General features: G+C 35.1%; 1 protein-coding gene, 1 non-coding gene and 1 pseudogene across 4 annotated transcripts; 2 read left to right on the top strand and 1 right to left on the bottom strand.

Moving 5' to 3' along the window:
• Positions 1 to 831: 831 nt before the first annotated feature.
• LOC122275746 lies at positions 832 to 4500 on the bottom strand (annotated as a pseudogene).
• Positions 4501 to 5509: 1009 nt separating this feature from the next.
• Positions 5510 to 5613, top strand: LOC122277889. Its single transcript, XR_006229198.1, has one exon. It is a non-coding gene; the product is annotated as a small nucleolar RNA R71 (small nucleolar RNA).
• Positions 5614 to 14277: 8664 nt separating this feature from the next.
• Positions 14278 to 17730, top strand: LOC122275745 (alpha-ketoglutarate-dependent dioxygenase abh1-like). 3 transcript variants are annotated; one of them, XM_043084959.1, is made up of 5 exons: positions 14278 to 14547; positions 14968 to 15261; positions 15505 to 15849; positions 16167 to 16466; positions 17595 to 17730. In XM_043084959.1, exons 1-4 carry the CDS (start codon positions 14359 to 14361, stop codon positions 16440 to 16442), a joined length of 1104 nt encoding a protein of 367 aa, XP_042940893.1. In that variant the 5' UTR covers positions 14278 to 14358; the 3' UTR covers positions 16443 to 16466; positions 17595 to 17730. The 3 variants fall into 3 exon arrangements, with proteins under 3 accessions (XP_042940893.1, XP_042940892.1, XP_042940894.1); XM_043084958.1 differs by lacking the exon at positions 17595 to 17730 and adding an exon at positions 17016 to 17365; XM_043084960.1 differs by lacking the exon at positions 17595 to 17730 and adding an exon at positions 17013 to 17365.
• The last annotated feature ends 3732 nt before the right edge of the window (positions 17731 to 21462 follow it).

The following is a 21462-nucleotide window of genomic DNA, read 5'->3' as shown; positions in this document are numbered from 1 at the left end:
TCACTTCTTTCTCCTTTTTTTTTCTTTTTTTTTCTTTTTTTTTTAAATAAGGCTCGGTAGTCTTGTAGTTTACTTCTCCTGTTTTAAATCAATGAACATTAATGAGGAACACTACAAGTGTAAGCATGTGTAAAATGTTCTTTCAAAACTTGCCCTTCATTCTATATAAATCATACTAATTCTCATTTTTGTAAATATCGCATCCCGGTATTTCAAGTCACTCATCAACAAAATATGAGGCATCATAAGTCATGTTCTATGCTTAAGGTTGAAAATAAATCTTCACAAAATAATTCCGCTCAACTACTCCACCAAGATACTCAAATTTCACAAAAATGCCAGAAGTGTGTGTTAATCATTTTTGTTTCAATGCACCTCACAAATTTTTTTTTTTAATTTTTCTTTTTTTTTTTAATTTTTCATTTTTTTTTTAATTTTTTAGGTACTAATAAATTTTCAACAGAAAACCCTCCCCCCAACTAAATGTGACATTGTCTTCAATGTTTAGCAATTGAATGTTCGATGATGTATGCTATAGAGGCATGAATTGGAGCAAGATAAACACTGCATAACATATATTAAGACGAAAATGATTAAACATAAAGGAAAGAAGTCACCTGAGATACTCGAGCGCACAAAAGGAGTAGATTTTTGTCAAAGTTAACAAACACAAAAAGCAAAAGAAAGAAAAAAACAAAACAAGCAAATACGATATATACAATGAAGAATCAGAAATTAATTCTGATAAGCAGGATCCTCCAGAGTAGTGGACTCAACCTCTGGAGTAAAATCATCCAAAAATGGTTTCAACCTTTGTCCATTAACTTTAAAAATATTACCATTTTCTAGATTTTTTATCTCAATGGCCCCAAAAGGATAAACAGCTTTTACAATAAAGGGGCCAATCCATCGGGATTAAAGCTTGCCAAAAAACAAATGGAGCCTTGAATTATACAACAAAACTTTTTGTGAAGGCTCAAAAGACTTTCGAAAAATATTTTTGGCATGAAAAATTTTCATTCTCTCCTTGGCAATGCGAGAGTTTTCGTAAGCTTCATTCCTGATTTCCTCTAACTCATTAAGCTGAAAATTACAAAGAGAGCAAGCTTTATCCATATCAAAATTAAATTGCTTGATTGCCCAATAAGTTTTGTGTTCCAATTCCACAGGTAAGTGACATGCCTTTCCAAAAATGAGTCGATATGGGGACATACCAATTGGAGTTTTAAAAGCAGTACAGTATGCCCAAAGTGCATCGGTTAGTCGTAAAGACCAATTTTTGCGACTTGGGTTAACCGTCTTTTCTAAAAAAAATTTGATCTCCCGATTAAATACCTCAACTTGGCCACTTATTTGTGGATGATAAGGGTAGCAACCTTATGAGTAATACCATATTTTCGCATTAAAGCCTCAAAAGGCTTATTACAAAAAAGTTTTCCCCCATCACTGATAATGGCTCGAGGTATTTCAAACCTTGATAAAATATTTTCTTTCAAAAATTTCAGTACCACTTTATGGTCATTGTTTTTGCATGGAACAGCCTTAATCCATTTGGACACATAATCCACAGCTACCAAAATATAGAGATTGCCAAAAGAAACTGGGAAGGGTCCCATGAAGTCGATGCCCCAACAATCAAATATTTCAAGAACCAAAATTGGATGTAATGGCATCATACTCCGGCGGGTAATCCCTCCCAACTTTTGACAACACTCACAAGTTTTACAAAATTCATGGGTGTCCTTGAAAATGGTAGGCTAATAGAAACCACATTGCAAAATTTTAAAAGCAGTTTTCTTTCCAGAAAAATGGCCACCACATATCCCAGAGTGACAAAAAGCTATCACACTTTGAAATTCGTTATTGGGAACACATCGTCTAATTATTTGATCTTGGCAATATTTGAACAGATATGGATCATCCCAAAAGAATTTTCTTACCTCCACAAAAAATTTCCTCTTATCTTGTTGAGTCCAAATATGAGGAATTTCACCTGTAGCAAGAAAATTAGCAATGTCAGCGTACCATGGCACTTGAGATATACCAAAAATTTGCTCATCTGGAAATGTGTCTTTAATAGGAAATGTCTCTATGGAATCTGAAAGAACAAGTCTAGACAGATGATCAGCAACAACATTCTCAACTCCCTTTTTATCCTTGATTATCAAATTAAATTCTTACAACAAAAGAATCCATCTAAGCAACCTGGGCTTTGCATCTTTTTTCGCTAACAGGTACTTTAATGTAGCATGATCAGTAAAAATAACAATTTGAGATCCAATCAAATAAGAGCGAAATTTGTCAAGTGCAAAAATTACTGCAAGTAGCTCTTTTTCAGTTGTTGAATAATTCATTTGAGCACTGTTTAAAGTTCTACTTGCATAATAAATAACACAAGGCTTTTTGTCCTTACGTTGGCCCAACACAACTCCAACAGCATAATCACTAGCATCACACATAATCTCAAATGGTAAATTCCAATCAGGTGATCGCATAATTGGGGCTGAAATCAACATACCTTTTAGCTTTGTAAAAGCTAACTCACAATCATCAGTCCACACAAAAAAAATTTTCTTTGACAATAAATTGCACAAAGGTCTAGAAATTGTGCTGAAGCCTTTAATGAACCTCCTGTAAAAACCTGCATGACCTAGAAAAGATCTGATATGCCTGATGTTCTTTGGGATGGACAATTTAGAAATTAATTCAATTTTGGCCTTGTCCACTTCAAAACCTTGAGAAGAAACAATGTGACCAAGAACAATCCCTTGAGTGACCATAAAATGACACTTCTCCCAGTTTAAAATCAAGTTCTTTTCTTTACATCTAATCAGCACTCTTTCCAAATGAGTCAAACATTCATCAAATGAATCACCAAAAATAGAAAAATCATCCATGAATATTTCAACGAAACGCTCTACCATGTCACTGAATATGCTCATCATGCATCGTTGAAATGTAGCAGGAGCATTACAAAGTCCAAATGGCATCCTTCGATATGCAAAGGTACCAAATGGACATGTAAAAGTGGTCTTTTTTTTATCTTCAGGAGCAATCTCAATTTGGTTATATCCAGAATAACCATCTAGGAAGCAATAGAATTTATGACCCGCTACACATTCAATGATTTGATCCATGAATGGTAGGGGAAAATGATCATTTCTGATGACAGAATTCAGTTTTCTGTAGTCAATGCACATACGCCAACCAGTAGTAACTCTAGTTGGGATCAATTCATTATCAACATTCTTAACTACAGTCACACCATATTTCTTGGGTACCACCTGCATGGGACTAACCCATTTGCTGTCAGAAATAGGGTAAATGATCCCTACATCCAAAAGTTTTAACACCTCTGCTCTGACAATCTCTTTCATGTTGGGCTTCAGTCTACGCTGCATCTCTCTAAAGGGTTTAGAATTATCCTCTAGATAAATCATATGGGTACAAATCAAAGGACTGGTACCTTTGATATCAGCTATGGTTCATCCTATTGCCTCTTTGTGTTCAATGAGAACACCAATCAATTTGCTCTCCTGAATTTCATCCAGTTTTAATGAAATGACCATTGGTAATGTCTCTGCTTGACCTAAAAATACATATTTGAGATCAGCAGGTAGAGGTTTCAAGTCGAGTTTTGGTATTTGTACACTTGAAGGAAGAGACACGATATCATGAGGTAGTAATTCCTCAAAACGTGTTCGCCATTTATCAATGTCCATTATAGGAGTAGATTCTAGCAAAAAATTCATAGATGCAAGCACAGAATCATCATCAAAATTTGTACCATGAACCAAACAAGCTTCAAGGGGGTCAGAAAAACTTGACAAATCAAATTTATTTTAAACAAGAGTTTGGATTAGATTTACTTCATGCACATCATCATCATCGCCAGGTTGTTTAGAAATATTGAAAATATTCAACTCCAAAGTCATGTTGCCAAAAGAAATTATCATCACACCACTCCTACAATCTATTAAAGCATTTGAGGTCGCAAGGAACGGCCTACCCAAAATTATAGGAATTTGAGTACAAACATCAAAGACAGGTTCTGTGTCCAAAACAATGAAATCCACTGGGAAAATAAAATTTGCCTACTTGAACTAGCACATCCTCAACTATCCCTCTCGGTATTTTAATTGATCGGTCAGCAAGTTGGAGTGTTACCTTGGTGGGTTTAAGCTCACCAAGACCCAACTGCTCATATACCGAATAGGGTAAGAGGTTAACACTAGCTCCGAGGTCAAGTAAAGCTTTTTCAATTTTAAAATTTCCAATCACGCAGGAAATTGTTGGACAACCCGGGTCTTTGTACTTTGGTGGATAATTGTTCTGGAGGATGGCGCTTACCTGTTCAGTGAGGAAAGCCTTCTTCTGCACCTTCATCGTACGCTTCACTGTGCACAAATCTTTCAAAAATTTAGCATACGATGGAATTTGTTTGATTGCATCTAACAAAGGAATGTTGATTTTTACTTGTTTGAAAATTTCAAGAATATCAGCATTTTGAACCAACTTGTGAGAATATTGCAACCTTTGGAGAAATGGGACAGGTATTGAAGCTTTCACAGGCATATCTAATTCAACCTTCTCAAGTTCACCATCACTCTTGGAATTTAAAAAGTTGTTGATCTCATCAACTTTCGTTATTGAAATACTCTTATCAATTATTTTTCCACTGCGTAGAGTGGTGATGGACTTGGCATGTTCAAATTTTGAATCAGAAAGATTTGAATTTCTTACCTCAAATTTACCTTTAGGATTCGGCTCAGGTTGAGCAGGAAACTTACCCTTTTCTTGAGCATGTAATGCAGAGGTCAAGTCGCTAATAGAACTTCTCATCTTAGTAATGGCCTGCATTGTCTGAGTGTTGATATTGGCTTGTCCCTACATAAAAGTCTATAATGTCTCCTCAAGGGTTTTCTTATGTGGAGGCACATAAGAAGTAGAAAAAGATGGCCCTTGAGGATTTTGATTTGAATTGGACTCATTCCTCCAACTAAAATTGGGGTGATTTTTCCGTCCAAAATTATATGTTTCCGAATAAGGGGAAGAAAATGGTCTCCTATAAGAATTCATGACATTTGCTTGTTCGTGCAACACCTCTTTAAAAGCAGGGATTGTTGGACAATCCTGAGTTAGGTGTCCACTAATCTCACAAATGCCACAATTTTTTTCTTCTTTTTCAATGGCCTTAGCCGAATTTACCTTTCTAAGTTCCATGGTTTAGACTTTTCTTGTCAGACTTGCTATCCTAGCATTCACATCATCATTTCCTTTAAGAACATTCATACCTTCTTGAGACATGGCACTGTGTTTGGGCTTATTTGACCGATCAGAACGATCTGTGTTATCTCAAGATTGGGCATTTTCAGCTAACTGGTCAAAATAGTCCCAAGCGTCATCAGGATCTTTATTTAAAAAATCACCGTTACACATCATTTCTACAAACTGATGCATTTGAGATGTTAAACCTTCATAGAAAAAACTAATGGTGCGCCAAGTCTCATATCCATGATGTGGGCAAGTTAGCAACAATTTTTTAAAATATTCCCAACACTGAAAAAAAGTTTCATTTTCCTTTTGAGAAAAATCCATAATATTTCTGCGAAGAGTGTTGGTCCTATGAGTAGGAAAAAACTTTTTCAGAAATTCTCTTTGCATTTCTTGCCATGTGCCAATAGATCTTGGTCTCAAGGAGTTCAACCAATTTTTAGCTTTTTCTTTCAAAAAGAATGGAACAACTTTAATCTAACAATATCATCATTGATAGTTTGGGTTTGTAAAGTTGCACAAACTTCTTCAAATTCTTTCAGATGCAAATAAGGACTTTCTGAGTCTAAGCCATGAAACTTGGGAAGTAATTGGATTACTCCCGGTTTTAAATCAAAATTTTCCATATTCGTAGGAAAAATCATTCAAGATGGAGTACTTGTCCTTGTAGGCTGCAAATATTCGCGTAAAGTTCTCATTGGCGGATTATTTTGTGCCTCTTCATTTTCTTGTTCATCATGAATACTATGATTGTCAGCCATGGTATTAGAATGAGAATTTTTAGAATCACTTGACAAAGTATCAACCAATTCTTTTAAAACAATTTCCTCTCTTCTCAATCTACCCGTTTGATCACGTTGCTACGAGATCATTCATCATAGAGGATCAAGCACATTCAAAGACTAAAAAACAACAAAATAAACAAAATGCAAAACAAGCAAGAAAGTAAAAGAAATATTTTTTTTTTTTGAATGAGATTACCAAATGGTATGAATATGGAAGCAATGTTACATGCTCTCTTTTCCGTAAAAATTGTACCTGCAAAAAGAATATGAAAAACAATTAGCAAAAGATTTCTAAATATTTTTTTTTTAAATTATCACACATTGCAATCCCCGGCAACGGCGCCAAAAACTTGTTGCGCCTAAACCTTGACTCAAATTAATGAACCAAAAATTTAGTGCAGTTTTACCTGCAAGTATACAGGTATTGTAGTATCTTACAGGATCGAATTCACAGGGATTGACTTTTGTGATAAAGAAAATAAATTCAGACAATAAAACGAAATTACTAAAAGAAACGTACAATCGAATATAAAGATAAAGATTTATAAAATAAATCTTTCAAACTACAATGATAAAATGAATTGATATAAAGAAAGACTAAGGTTTCGAGGATCCGTCTAATAATTTATGATATTGTTTCCGATCGATCTACTTCAATTAAATTAGAATAATGATTCCATTTAATTGGAAGATTTAGCATTTAAGATCAAGAAAAAATAGTCACTTATGATTAAGCGTGAACGATGATGATTAAAATATTCACAAATCTATTTGAATATCACAGAGATTTCTCAAGCATTCACTGTATTCGAAAATCACAATGAATCAAGATAAATATATAGATAATCAAAATATCTAATAATAAAATCATTCAATCGATCAAGCTCACAGAATAAATTTTACGTGGATCTGAAAATAATATTTAAATCATTAAACTTCACCTCTAACCTTAGTATGAAAATTTAGCCAAACATATTCATTACAAGTACTATAAAAATCACATAAATATTCTTCATTAGAAAACTAAAATAAAACATAAGAAATACTAAGCAACAATTTAGAAATATCAAAATTTGGAATCCAATTGATGCCGAGAGAATTAAATCCACGCCATCATTGAACTGTAGAAAATAGAAATGAAACCAATAGATTAGACGAAAACTCCACTTCAACTCCCTCTCTCCATTGACTTCTCTTCAAGAAAAATAAACTCAAGCACCCACCGACACCTCTATCAACTCCAAGCACTGACCGACTCTCCTCCCAGCAAAATAAAACAACTGACTCTCTCTTTTAATCAATCAAGCACAGCTCACTCCCTAAGTACCTGTGGCACCGATCGAGTTCCTGCAAAAGTTTACACTAATCCCAGCTGACCGAGCCTCCTCTCTTCTTCCCTCTACAATCAACCAAAATAAACCTCAGCCAATTAAATTACTCCAGCTAATTCCCTTCCTGCAAGAGAATTAAAGCTACCCAGTAAAATAATTTCCCTCACGTCCAGCTAACTCAAGCACGTCTCCCTCTCAACCCTCTACACGTACCCCTCTCTTCTCACCCTCTCTTCTCACCCTCTCTATTTTTGGAAACTCCCCACCAACTGACTCCCCTGCAAATTTCCTGCACAACACATCTCCCTCCTCTCTTTCACTCACACGTCCCCTTTTTATAGACTTGTTTCCGTAACTTCATCTAAGCACGACAACTCTATTCAATGCAATTTAAGCACGGCATGGCACTTCCTTTCACTCCCTACAGGTCTCCCTCTCTACAAGTCAGGTACAAGTCAGGCACGGCTCTTCTTTTTCACCCCTTACCTTCTCCGTCCAGCAATATATATATATATATATATATATATAGCTGCCTCAATTCGATGCTTCAATGCCCTCCAACCTTCCGCCCACCTCTCTTGGTAATAAATAGCCGAAAGCCTCCAAGAGACGTAGACGTCTCTCGTTCCACCCCAATCAATCCCCTTTAGCTGCACCAACCATCAAAACCAATTAAATAACCGCATGTATTTAATTGCCAAATCTGTTCTATTTTCTTCTATGTCCTTCACTTCTTCTTTTGCCAAATCTGTTCTTGACTTTTACATTGCATGTATTTGTCCACCGCAAATCATTTGCTTCACCGCATGCATCTATGAACAGCCAAGTAAAAAAGTCACCACCAAAAGTCTTTGTCTTTATTTTTAGCTGCCCAAGTACACTTCTTCATTTCTTCTCTTCGTTCCTCTCAAATAATATGCACTTTTGATCAAAAGTTCCAACTGGATCCATGTGAATTTTATTTGAGCTGAAAATAAGTAAATAAAAATAACACTCAAAAATAAATTAAAAAAATAGATTATCAAAAATATATTATATTTGTGAGGAAATATTTTCCAATTAAATTATAGTTATAAAATTGAGCATAAACATGATATCAATCAATTAAAAATCACAATTCGTATTTATGCTTATTAACCATTTTTCCATCTAAAACCACTAATAGTGTGACAAAGAATTTAAAATACATTGGTTTTAAATAGCTAAAACATGCAATATTTCAGCTCAATCACTACACCACCGGACATAGTGTGGTTCAACAAAATTCAGCTAATCTATTTCAACATTCGATTGAAACCGTGAATCGACATGTGTATGCAATAATGCCTGCATTATGTCGCCTTGCGCATCATGTGATTAAACCAAGTTAGACGATGGGGGTGATGTCTTATATTGAAGGAAATTCCAGATATTATCCATGATTCGAGATAAATTTTTCTTACATTATCTACTTTCGTAGATTAAAATGTACTTTACAAATGTCGTAATGTTTCTAATACACGATTTTGGAATTTATACAAATTTAAAACAAAATCTGTAGAAATGTAATGGTACAATGGATGGGGTCATGATTGACACAACTGTGCCGAGTTCCGTAACTAACACATATTTAAATCGGTATCACCAACTTGCTTAGAATGTCTTGTGTATGTGTGATTTTAATATGAAATTCACATTCATATACACCGGGTGGGAGGGTACAACCCATGATGCTCGCGTTTTAATTGATGCGTTAAGGCGTCCGAAAAATAATTTTCCATGGCCTGAAGACAGTAATTTCTACACATTATTTAATTTGTACCTAAAATTTTTACGGTAATTTTATATACAATATTTATAAAAAGATTACTATTCTACTGAATTCTTAGGTTATTATTATTTGATAGATTCTGCATTCTCTTGCATGGAGGGATATATGTCACCTTATCCAAGGATGAGGTACCACAAATCTGAACGTCATGGAAATCATACCTTCCAAAGATATAAAAATCTATTTAATTATCGGCATTCATCCTTTCGGAATGTCATTGAACAAACTTTCGATGTGTTGAAAAGGCGTTTCCAACTTTTAAAAAACATGTCTGAATACTGTCCAACTCGACGACGTTATCTTATTATCGCATGTTATACGATACATAATTTCATTTGGACTGTTACGCCTAATGATCAAACATTTCTGGTATTTAGCAATCCCGATGATTATCCAGAAATGAATGTGGATCAGAACATCAATGAACAATCTCATGTTCCTGACATGTTGATTGCATCGGCACAGGCAATGGTTGTAACTAGAGATGCTATTGTACTACTTATGCGGGTGCATACTACTAGGCAATAAGGAAAAACCCAATTGCTAGCATAGTGTTGTAATCTTTTTTAATTATTTTTGTTGAAAAAAATTTACATACAAAATGTAGTGAAAAATTAGTTTTTACATGCATTGACTCATTTAAATAATAAAGTGATATTCTTTATTAATTTTTTATTTTTAAATAATTTTAAAAAAACAAATTATATTTTATATAATCAAATAAAAATTAGGAAAGATAATGATACTTGGTGTTACTCATTTAACTCAAATAATAAATAAGAAATAATATATTATATGAAGTAAAAGTGTGGAAAATAATGAAATAGTAATATGAAAAAACAAATGAAAGGAAATGGATAAAAAAAATTAAAGAAAAAGTAGGAAAAACTAGAAAGAAAAGGAAATTGTGAATATGTTTGCATGGTGAAAAAGAAAGTTAATGCCTCTGGTAGTCGATAATGGCTACTTTATTCATGAAAAGAAAAAAGGATGGTGGCTCTTTGCTATTTCGGATGATGCAATTGTTTTCTAGGCCTTGGGGGTTGCAGTGCACATGAATCATTACTTTTTTGCTGTATTAGGTGAGTCAATTGAGAATATGTTGGTCAGCTCTAGTCAAATTACACAATACAAAATAATGGTAGGACCCACTTCTTTTACAACTTCTCATAAATATTTAAACTCATTTTAACATCCAAACATACTTAAACTCATCTTAAGTGGATCCCACCAAAATCATTCAACTATCTCAACTCACAACTATTCACAAAGAACTCAGCTCAACATCCAAACGCAAACTAAATTGCACCTTGACAAGGGTTTCCTTTAACTCCTTTTTTCTCTCCCTTTCTTCCTTAGCATGACACAAGGTTAATTGCGCCAAAGATTGGAGTGCTCAGTTCTCACCTTCCAGCCCCTCCCGGTCATCCACGATAAAGGCCACCAACCACTCCACACCCTGCAATGAAAGGTTTTAAGTCAGTACCAAAGGAAAATATGCTGAGAAAACTTAAAGTGGAATGTAATGAGTTGATAGCCAACCCCAGAAAAGAACCCCCTGATCTTCAATCCATTTCTTAGACAAGGTCAGAACAGGCCCCGCCTACCGCCAACCTCGAAGCAGCATATCCCCTATCCTCAAAAGTATTCTCGACTAGGGCGCCATCACCCCCCCCCCCCAATGCTTCAGTGCCCCCAGCAAACTCTGCCAGGAATGGGTCTCCTCGACCTTCACCTTTACCTTCCACATCAAGCTTAATATCCTCCCCGACCCTTAGGCCCGTGGAAACTACTGGAACCTCACCAGCTGCGAACGCATAGGGCTAGAAGTGAAGAAAGCTCCCTCACCACTCTCATCCCCGCCTTGGCACCAGCCCCGCCGAGAGTGTCAGTGAAGGACAATGATGCCCCAACGTCCACCATAGTAGTCGAGACCTTGCCAACCCTGACCCTAGCTCCAACTTCCGCCAACGCCAAGGCTAAGATGGTGTAAGCGAAGGGAAATGGAGCCCAGGTGTCGGCAACATCAGCCGAAATTTTGTTGACCTCCATTGACACCGCCGTGACCTCAGCCTCAGGTACATCCACCAGAACCTCCATAGCCCATAAAATTTCCCTCGCTATTTCCTTCCCTGACACAACGTTGTCACCTCCACTACCCTCTAAAATGGATTTGGTCTAGACAACCTCAACTTCAGGAGAATAAGTAATGGGAGACTCCAAGATAGAAACCCGATCAAGAAAATCATCACCCTTGGCAAGATGCTCATCAGACAAGGGTAAAGGAACCGCAAGGAGAGCAACTCCTCTTCAGGCGAGAATTCCACAATCCCTGCATTGCCCGACAAGGTCAAAGAAGAAATTTTTGAAGTAATTGGGAGAGCCCCTCTAGGCTGTGTAACATCGACCATTGAAGGGTCAGCTCGAACCTACCAAAGGGAATCAACACCGCCCTCCTTTCCTGGAGGAGAAGAAGAAGAAGACGCAGTGTTAAGAGACGATACAATCTTCTATCCCCTCTCTGATGATGGCTTTTGCTGCTGAACGAGCACAAGAACAAAAGGCTGCCCCAGGGGAGGCAAGGGCTCCGAGTCATAACTGCTTTTGGTAGGAGATTCCTTCATGGGCTTCTTCCCTTTCCCCTATACCGGCAAACTATGGGAATGCCTACGGATTTGGGGAATGGTCGCCTGCATAGGTATGGTCCAATCAGCGAAACATATGTTGGCCGGGGAAGGCAAGTATCACCAAAGGCTACCCTCATCCAACAAGGCCTTGGAGTAAATGTCGTTTGGGTGAGCTTTCACCCGGGAGTGAACGACCTCAATCCGTCTCACTTCCTCAGAAGTTACCAAGGGTTTGAAGCTTTTGTCTTCGCCAACAACTCCCTAGATGGCGTGAACGGGATAGTTATGCCGCCAAATGGCGCACAGGACACCAAGATCCTCCATACATTTGGGTGGAGTTAAGTAGGTGCCAAATGAAGGTAATCCAACACATCCCAAACTGGACGATAAAAATGCAACTTAAGGCCACTAGAAAACATGCTATGGTACAAAGCCACATTCGAGGCATAATCTATGGCGCCTTCATTGAGGGACAACACCTCAAACTCAATGATGTCAGGCACCTTGAAGTTTGACTTCAATGACTCTAACTTGCCAGGAGTCATCACCAACTTCCAGGAGAACCAATCAAACCTTTGTGACTCAATAAAGACCTCATGAAGGTCTAGGCCCCCGATAGTTAGTGAGGAACCAAAAGGTTTAACATGCTTGGAGCTTTTAAGAGCAGGGCATGAAAGGTTCTTGGGAGCCATGAGAATGTAAAGGTGGAAGAAGGAAAGGCAAGATACACACAATGAGGATTCAAAGATAATGAAGGGAAGCACAAAGGAATCTAAGAAAGAATGAGAAAACAAAGGATGCTCCAAACGACGATCAAGTGGGATTTAAATTGGCCTAGTGACAGTTAGTATCCCAAATCATGGGAACACACACATGCCCCACGAGGCTAGCAAGACGAGCACAAATCCTATGGCGTGTACTGTGCAATGTGACATGGGGAGAAAGAGCCACCTGACACCATCAATGCTAAGAAATGCTAAGAGAATTAGATAAAAGCAATCAAGTGCCAAATCCAACTATCAGAGGACGTGCCACTAAAATCGGGAGAGGAACTGTCGCCTGAAACCATTAAATGACAAAAAAGCCATGCAAGTATAACCAAGAACCTAGGCTTGACGTGTGGTAGAGCCGGGAAAAGTAATAACCGTCTATTTTGAAGGTAGGAGAGTTCAACGTATGTGACTATAGAAAAATAAGAACAAGAAAAACAAGACAATAATGAATTCCCATCAAACTGTAAAAGGACTTTTTTTTTCCCCATGTTGGTCCATATAGCAAGCCCATAAGGGACCTCAGGGGAAAGGGGAGAGAGCTCAATCAGGCCCGACAACTCTCCTCTAAAAGGAGTCACTGGACCTCTACAGAGTACTTGGCCCATGAGTAAAACCAACTCATGAAGCAACACTCATATGGGAAAGACGGACGGTAGGGACAGATGGGACTCACTGCCCTGACACTCCCCAATGACACATAGCCCTCGGAAACCTGTACAGGCAAGTGGGTGAGAGATGCGATGGACCTTCGATCTTCTGATAATGGGCATGGAGAGGCTTATCAATGATCATCCGCGAGTTAAAGTGTAGTCAGGGAGTCAAGCCGCATTAAAGGATTCTGACTAGGTAAACAGTTGAAGTGACATGAGCGAGCTGAGGCAAGGTATAGGTTGTCCTTTCCCAAAAACCTAGTATAAAAGTTGACCCCCAAGTATAAAGAACTCCATCTGATTTGGCTAAGCTCTCGCACAAATTATTAAAGAAATATAATAACTTAAACATCGTAGACTCCCTAGCCTCCACCAAGGCCTCTCTCCTTATGTGTTTTCTTAAATTTGTAGGTACAAGGACCAAGACCCGAGTTGTTGGAACCCGGTCTAAAGATGTATATAACACGACATTAACAAAAATCATATAAAAAAAGAGAACCTTTACTTAAAAAATTTGAGAAATGGGGGCAAAATTTATACTGCAACGGAAAAATAAGATGGAAAAGGAAAGCTTTTGATCAAAACAATTGAAAGAGGATCAGTGGATATAATATGAAAGGAAAAGAACTTGTTAAAGCAATTGAAAGAGAGGATGTTGAGATGGATACAAAGAAATTAGAATAAGATTTTCTATAACTCAAAAAGAAATAGATGTTAATCTCATTAAATCACAGTATTAATACAGATGAATTACGAATATATTGTTTATTACTTTGCAAAAATTTAAAAAAAAAAAAAACCGTCTAAAAGGAATGAAAATATTAATTTATAATCTTCTTTACAATTATCTTTCATTTCTATATATAAAATAGAGAGTCCTTTTATAAAATTAAAATTTATTTTATATAAAGTAACAAGATTATATTGAATAATATGGACTGACTTGTAAAATAATTTGTAAATGAATTTTGTACCTGTAATTATTCTAAAAAGGAAAATCACCATTTTACACGTAGCAATAAAGCCTGATAAGCAGGAAGCGCGCGATCCTGAATCCCTGATCCTCATGGTCGGTTTGTGTGCTGAAAACGGGGTCGCATTGTAGAGGATGCTTCTCCGTCGAACCTCCACCCTGTCATGGAGGTACCATCGTCTCTATCCTCCATGGAGGTATGGTTCCAGCCATGTTTTCCTGCGGTTCTCATCACTGGGAAACGACTCGAATTGGGGAAACAGCGGAGTGAAGTGTTCTCGCGGAAAAGATTCGATCAGTTCTGCGACTCCTCCTTATGACCCCGTAAGTTTTCGTCTTCTTAACCAGAAACAAATGTGGAATTCAATTTCAAATGAACTTGTATGATTTTTCTTGTAAACTAGGTTGGTTTAATCCTATACTGTATGTAACCTCAAAGAGGAGCTCAAGGAATTGAATATATTGTTTAGTTGAATCTGCAAAAGATGGAAGAGAAGAAACATTTGTAGGTCTTGAAAGCAGCTTATGAATTTAGGCTCAACGATATTGTATTAATTATTATTTTTTTATTGTTATTGCTCGCTTAGATTCTGTCACATTTGAAAATTTAACACGAGTTGACTGCCTTGGTGTCGTATAATATAATGGAATTGGTAAACCTAATTATGATGTTCATTTGTTGCTCTATTTTTAAGCTGTAGTTATCCGTAGGCATAATAGTTTTTCAATCACTCATCTACATAGGATACAGATTTTAGATGGAAGCGGTTTGGGTCTGGGAAGAAGCAAAAGCCTGCTCATGGCGGAAGAATTCAACATGGACGAGGCAATTCAAAATATGGAGGCGGTACGAGTTATTCCCATGGTTTTCCTAAGGCCAAGCCATATGATATATGCCTATATGGAAACAGGAGATCTGCTAACATATCCACAGGCTCTTTGAATGAAATGGGGCACACTGAAATGGAAGGGGCAAAACAAAGAGTACTGCGGCCTGGGATGGTTCTACTAAAACAGTACATCACCCATAAAGAACAGGTTGTTCTTACTGCCATGCCTTAAATTGGGTATTAGTGTTTTTGAATGTTTCAAATACTTGTCAAATAAATCGAGTCTACACATAAATACAATGTAGCTAAAGTTAATGTTCTTTGTTGCTATAAGCTGGCATGCCAATTAGCTAGCATGTGTGCCTTCTGAGTTTCTTTTAAAAAAGCAAGCTGGGTATTCCAAAATCCCGTAAGCTTGAGTAGTTGTACAATGTACCACTTATTGTTTCAGGTTGAAATTGTAAAGAAATGTCGCTATCTTGGTATTGGCCCAGGGAGATTCTACCAGCCGGGTTACCAAAATGGAGCAAAACTTCATCTGCAGATGATGTGTCTTGGTATGAACTGGGATCCCATGTCAAGAAAATATGATGACACTCGGCCTGTTGATGGTATTGAGCCACCTTGCATTCCACGTGAATTTAGCCTGTTGGTTAAGAGAGCAATTCAAGATGCACATGCCCTTGTTAAGAAACAATACCATGTTAGCAATGTGGAAGACATACTCCCTCTAACATCTCCTGATATATGCATCGTCAACTTTTATACTACCAGTGGGAGACTTGGGCTCCACCAGGTCAGTGCTGCACTACCATGTTAGACTGTCCCATTATATAAAAAAATACATGCGGTTTACTTTCTGATGTCAGTAGCTTGGAAAATGTGGTTGTACAATCTAGCATTTTTTGCAAGACATCAACAAGTTGTATGATATACAAGCATAAAAAGTTTGAGGAGATAAGCATCTATATATACTTCTACACATCCACTTTTTGTTAGGAACGATAAGAGAGAAAAAAAAGTACCATGATGAGCTTTATACTTCTTGTTGTAAATTGTTTAAAGAAGTTATACATACTCATTTTGAATATAATACATATCTATTTAAATTAGGATCGTGATGAAAGCAGAGAGAGTCTCCGTAAGGGATTGCCAGTTGTCTCCTTATCCTTGGGCGATTCTGCAGAATTCCTGTATGGAGATCAGAGGAATGTGGACAATGCAGAAAGAATTTTTCTGGAATCAGGAGATGTTTTGTTTTTTGGTGGTAAATCTAGACATATATTTCATGGTGTGTCATCCATCATACCAAAGTCGGCTCCAAAGGCCTTGCTGGAAGAAACTCGTCTTCGTCCCGGCCGTCTCAACCTTACCTTCAGACAGTTTTGAGAAACCTTTCAATCTATACTACAGGTCAGCCTTTCGCTTGATTTGCATTCTATCTTTGTAAGATAATTCAGCAGCACAGCCCAGCAAAATTTGTCTTATACGCTTGATTAAGATTTGGACCTATTGAAGTGATTATGTTTTGTTAGGCTTGTCGTGTATTTATTCGTGTGGAATGGAACCATCTGCTTTCACTTTCCAAATTATGAACTTTATTTAGGATAAGATACAATGCTTGTATAGAGCTGCACTATGCATTCACGAGACACAGATGATTGATCCAGGACCGGGAGATTAATCGCAGAAAAGTAATGATAATTTGATCCATAAGCTACCATATCCGATGAGAAAATCTCCAGCTCCTCTATTGCCAAGGAAAATTTTCTCAAACTTGAAATCCCGACTGTGGATATCTGCATTAATTACTAACAAATTTATAAAATGGGAAATGCAAAATATTGCACATCCCAGTAGAATGGACTTAAAGTAGCTCGTGGGAATCCATATAACTTATACTCCTTGGAAAGAAAATAATACTGGAATAAACTAAATATCTTTTACATGTGTGGGCAGCAGGGTTGTTAGCCATGACCGCGATGGTGGGCGGTAACCAGAGGAATGAGGATGGACCCAATAGACAAAAACGTAGTCTTCATGATACGTCAAAAATTTGCCGGATTATATTTTGACATTTTACTCTGTTTTGTTCAAAAAGTTTATAGACCCGCGATACAGCTCATAATTTGTTGATTTTCCATCTATCAAGGGCCACTCTTGTCATTATTTTGTTTATCTTAAACTGATTGCTAGAACCAATTTTAGTCCAAATTGTTTTAAATTACACATAAGTGGATACCAATATGATGTATTAGAATGAAGAGAATATTTCTTATTCTATTTCTAAATTCTGTTGTCATTTTTGTTCATGTCCTATTTCACTTGTCTATGTTGCGTTAATCTCTTGATGCTTCGGTTGGTGCCGCAACTGTTTGATTGGTTTCGTGTGAGCCTGATACGTGGTTTATGTGGTTTAATTTATGATGAGTTCTCTGATACTTTCGAAATTGTCTGGCTCACTCACTTGGATGTGTTTCTTGTAGCCCGTTATTTATGGTATCACCTTAACTCAACATATTTATATTGTTGCCATGTCAGAAAACAGGATAAGCCATCAAAACAAGTGAAGTGCACCGTGGGAAGGATGGAAAATGATAAAGAGTTACAACCATCCTACTATCCATTTATTACTTTTTTAGTATTTGATTTTTTTTTAATTTTTTATTTTATTTAATGATTAAGGAAGTGATTATTAATAAAATTATATTTTTTTAATGTTTTCTTAGTGATTAAGGATGTTAAAAAAATACTTAAAAAAGAAAAATGATAAGAAAAAAAAATCAAATTTTTTATAAGTAATAAATAGATAATGATAAAGTAGTAAGTTTATTACCATCCGGGAATGATATTGTTTAGATTACGAAGATAGTTACTATATAAAAGATAGTTACTATATAAATATAAAATGAGTCATCATATCATAGGTAGCTAGAACACGTTTGCTGACCATTGATTGATTGCCATCTACGTTTGCATTGGTGGAGATGATAAGGACGATGATCAAGATAAGAACTTGAGAATCTTATGCGGGAGAAAGATAGACAAAGAAAGTGGATCCTAGGATATTTATTGAGGTTGTCCGAAAATTATACAAATGGCAATAAATGTTATAATATATGAAAAATTTTACTCATTATTCTTTCGTCATATATTATACATGATTTTTTTTAACTAAATATATAATATATAGATGATAAGTTTAAAAAAAATAAAAAAAATCTTTTAATTTAGTAAGAATAAAACAAAAAAAATCAAATAAATAAAAAATTAAGTGGTATAAAGATGATGAGTAGAATGACTAATAATATATATGTCCAGTTTAGATGTTCATATGCTAAGGTAACGTTGGAGTTTTTTTACCATCTATTTTATGTACAGTCACTTTTGTGCACTCTATTAATATGATTGGTTGCATCACTTTTTTTAATATAAAATAATTATTTTAACCAATCACATCAGTTAAGTGTGCAATGAATATACAAAAATAACTTAATGTAATAAAACTATTTTGACGAAAAAGGTGCTTCTGTTAACGTTGATTCCTAGTTGTATAAGGAACAATTGTGAATTTTTAATTGTTTATAAGCTAGCCGAACAGCCACGGATATCAAAAACAAAAAAATTGTTTATAAGCTGATTGTGGAGTTTTCTCAATGCAATATTTTTTTTATTATAAATTTTAATAAACTATGTATAGAGAAAAAAAAAACAAAACAGTAAAGAGAAGGCTATGTTTGGTTGTTAATGTGATCTCAATCCATTTCAGATTAATTATTGATGAAATTTACTATATTTTTAATTTTTTATAAGAAAATTAAACTCATCTCAACATATTTCATACATTTAAGGGTGGCATTACAGTCACCGAAAATTCTTGCCAAGAAATTCTTCTTACATGTGTATTTCCTTTCTTTTTTTTTCATGTATTTTTTTAATCATATTAAACATTTTTTTTAAATCAAAAAATTATTAAAAAAAAAATACTTTCTAATTACTAAATAAAAAATAAAAATATTGTCGAGACCCATTATCGGGATCTCTATCATTTTCATACATTTAAACATATATCTCAACCTATTTATATTCAAATGCACCTCAATGAAACTCACAAAATATTATTAAACATATCAACTTAGATCATCTTAGATCAATTCAGAATCCAAAACGCAATCGAATTGTTTAATATTTATGAACACAATCTTCAAGTTTTATTAAAGTACTTAACTAAACAAATTCATTGTCTTTTACTAGTTGATACGACTTAAAATAATAAAACTCCTTAAAATTGCATATGTTATAGGTTTCGTTTCTAGTCATAATTGATGTCTTCAGGTAGACGCTAGTGGGAGGGGAAAAAACCTTTAAAATTTGCTACAAAATCAAGAGAGAGAAGAACGTGGAATCCTCCATGGCAATGACGTCTGATTGACTCACGATGTAGAAGGTGGTATTCATGTTTTGTGGCTTATTTTATTTTATTTTATGGTAGATTTCAATTCAATCTGAGTCATTATAAATTTATATATATGATTATCTTATCGAATATATATTGTTTCGTTGCATTATTGCAGTGGTTATCCTTAATCATATTGCACGTTATTTGTTTATAGTTTTTTGAACAATTTATGGCTAGAATTTAACCAGCAGAAACAAACTTTGCTTGGCCGCTTCAATTTATCTCAGCTTGAAACCCCACCTTTGAAGTGATACAAAAAAGGTTGCTTAGTTCTCAACTTTTATGCTTAGGCTTCTTCAGTTGTTGGCTAATCTCCCTTGTGGAAAAAGCCAAAAAATTAATGGAGACCCATACTTACCCCATTTCGCAAAAAAGCAATGAGTATGACCACTTGGGAGTCACACACACTACTGTTCTTTCCTGGGGTACTATCTATTTAAAGAACTGTTATAGAAATAAAGAAATTATATATTATAAAAATAAAAAGATTATATAAAATAAATTTACATATTTTTGTGAAATCCATTAAATTTACTTTATAATAAAAATATATATGTTTTTATATAATTCATTTGTAATTAAAGTATTTTCCGTCTATATATACTTATTTTATTATTAATTCAGCTCAAGACTCGACCATCCTAATCATATTTACCACTTTTGAGCTTTTCTTGTTTGCACGTTTAAATTATTCTTTCCTAAAAAATAGCCAATTATACATGACTTCATAAGACCACAAACAAAACATTGATCAGGCACGGCAACAACATGAATATTGCCTTTCACACCTTTTATTGAGCAAGTATTTTAGAATTTCAGCCTCAATCGTCAATAAGTGATGATATCCTTACTTGGCATTTGCATTAATTTATATGAAAAGAAAAGCTAACAAAGTTGGCCAATTAAAATATATCCGACAATAGTCGTGAAATTGTAAACGTCGCGCAATCGTTTTGAAAAAAAGTGGAGTCCACGATTAAAAAGTTAGTTTTTTTTTTTCATGTGGGTTCCATATTAATTCATTTTTTTCAAAACGACTGCACGCTACTTACATAACCACGACTGCAAATATCATTTCTCAAATATATTTGTACTCCATTACTCTAAAGAAAGCAATGAGCTAAAACCTCACTCATCATGTGATTTTATGGGAAGAGGTGAATCAGTGATTACTCTATTCACACACTTGACTGTTCCCTTTGGCATTTTTCTGTGAAGGCAACAAGCTGGCAGGTGTATTTTATACATGGTCACTCACTCTATATTATCTATATCTTACTTCCAACATATATTAGTTTATACTCTTTTCATGTTTATTGATGTAATTAATTCTGTAATATGCTTTTTAAATTGATATTTTTCTGGTGTTATGATACCTCTAAACCTTTCAACTATCATTTTTTTTTTATCATTATTTAAAAAAAATTAACAAATAAAAGAGTTGATGTGAAAGAAGATAATTACAAAGCTTATAAGATAGCATCAAATAAAATGTCAATGTACTCCTTTTAAAGTAAACTAAACTTTAAAAATTTAGAAGACATTATAAATTATAAAAGTGATAGAGTCATTAAAAAAAAATATTCTTAAGAGTAAATTTACAAATTAGTAAGTTATATACAGTCATAAAGTGTGCAAATAATATACAGTCATTTTGAAGAATTGTGAGATCTATTATTAAAAAATTAATTCTTTTTATGTTGGTCTCATATGTATTCATTTTTTTCAAAATGATTACATGGCGATTACGTACTCATGACTATAACTATTATTTCTATTTATAAATTAATATAAATTTATATAATATATTAGATGTATTTTATAATAAAATGAAACCTTAACTTAAATTTAATAAATTTATAAATTTATTTTTATAAAATTGTGACTAACATATTTCCCCATTTGCGTTTTTTATTTTTTATTTTTTATTTTTCAAAATGTGACCCGAGA

The sequence above is a fragment of the Carya illinoinensis genome, chromosome 9 (assembly GCF_018687715.1).
Source record: "Carya illinoinensis cultivar Pawnee chromosome 9, C.illinoinensisPawnee_v1, whole genome shotgun sequence".
In the NCBI taxonomy this organism is placed as follows: Eukaryota; Viridiplantae; Streptophyta; class Magnoliopsida; order Fagales; family Juglandaceae; genus Carya; species Carya illinoinensis.
Note: the sequence above shows the minus strand (reverse complement) of the source record. Positions and strands in the feature narration are given on the sequence as shown.

Bases quoted from the DNA above. Each gene is read 5' to 3' on its own strand.
- LOC122275745 (XM_043084959.1), top strand. From the start codon at position 14,359: ATGCTTCTCCGTCGAACCTCCACCCTGTCATGGAGGTACCATCGTCTC. The intron at 14,548-14,967 runs GTAAGTTTTCGT...TCATCTACATAG, and splicing joins CGACTCCTCCTTATGACCCC to GATACAGATTTTAGATGGAA. The intron at 15,262-15,504 runs GTTGTTCTTACT...TTATTGTTTCAG, and splicing joins ACATCACCCATAAAGAACAG to GTTGAAATTGTAAAGAAATG.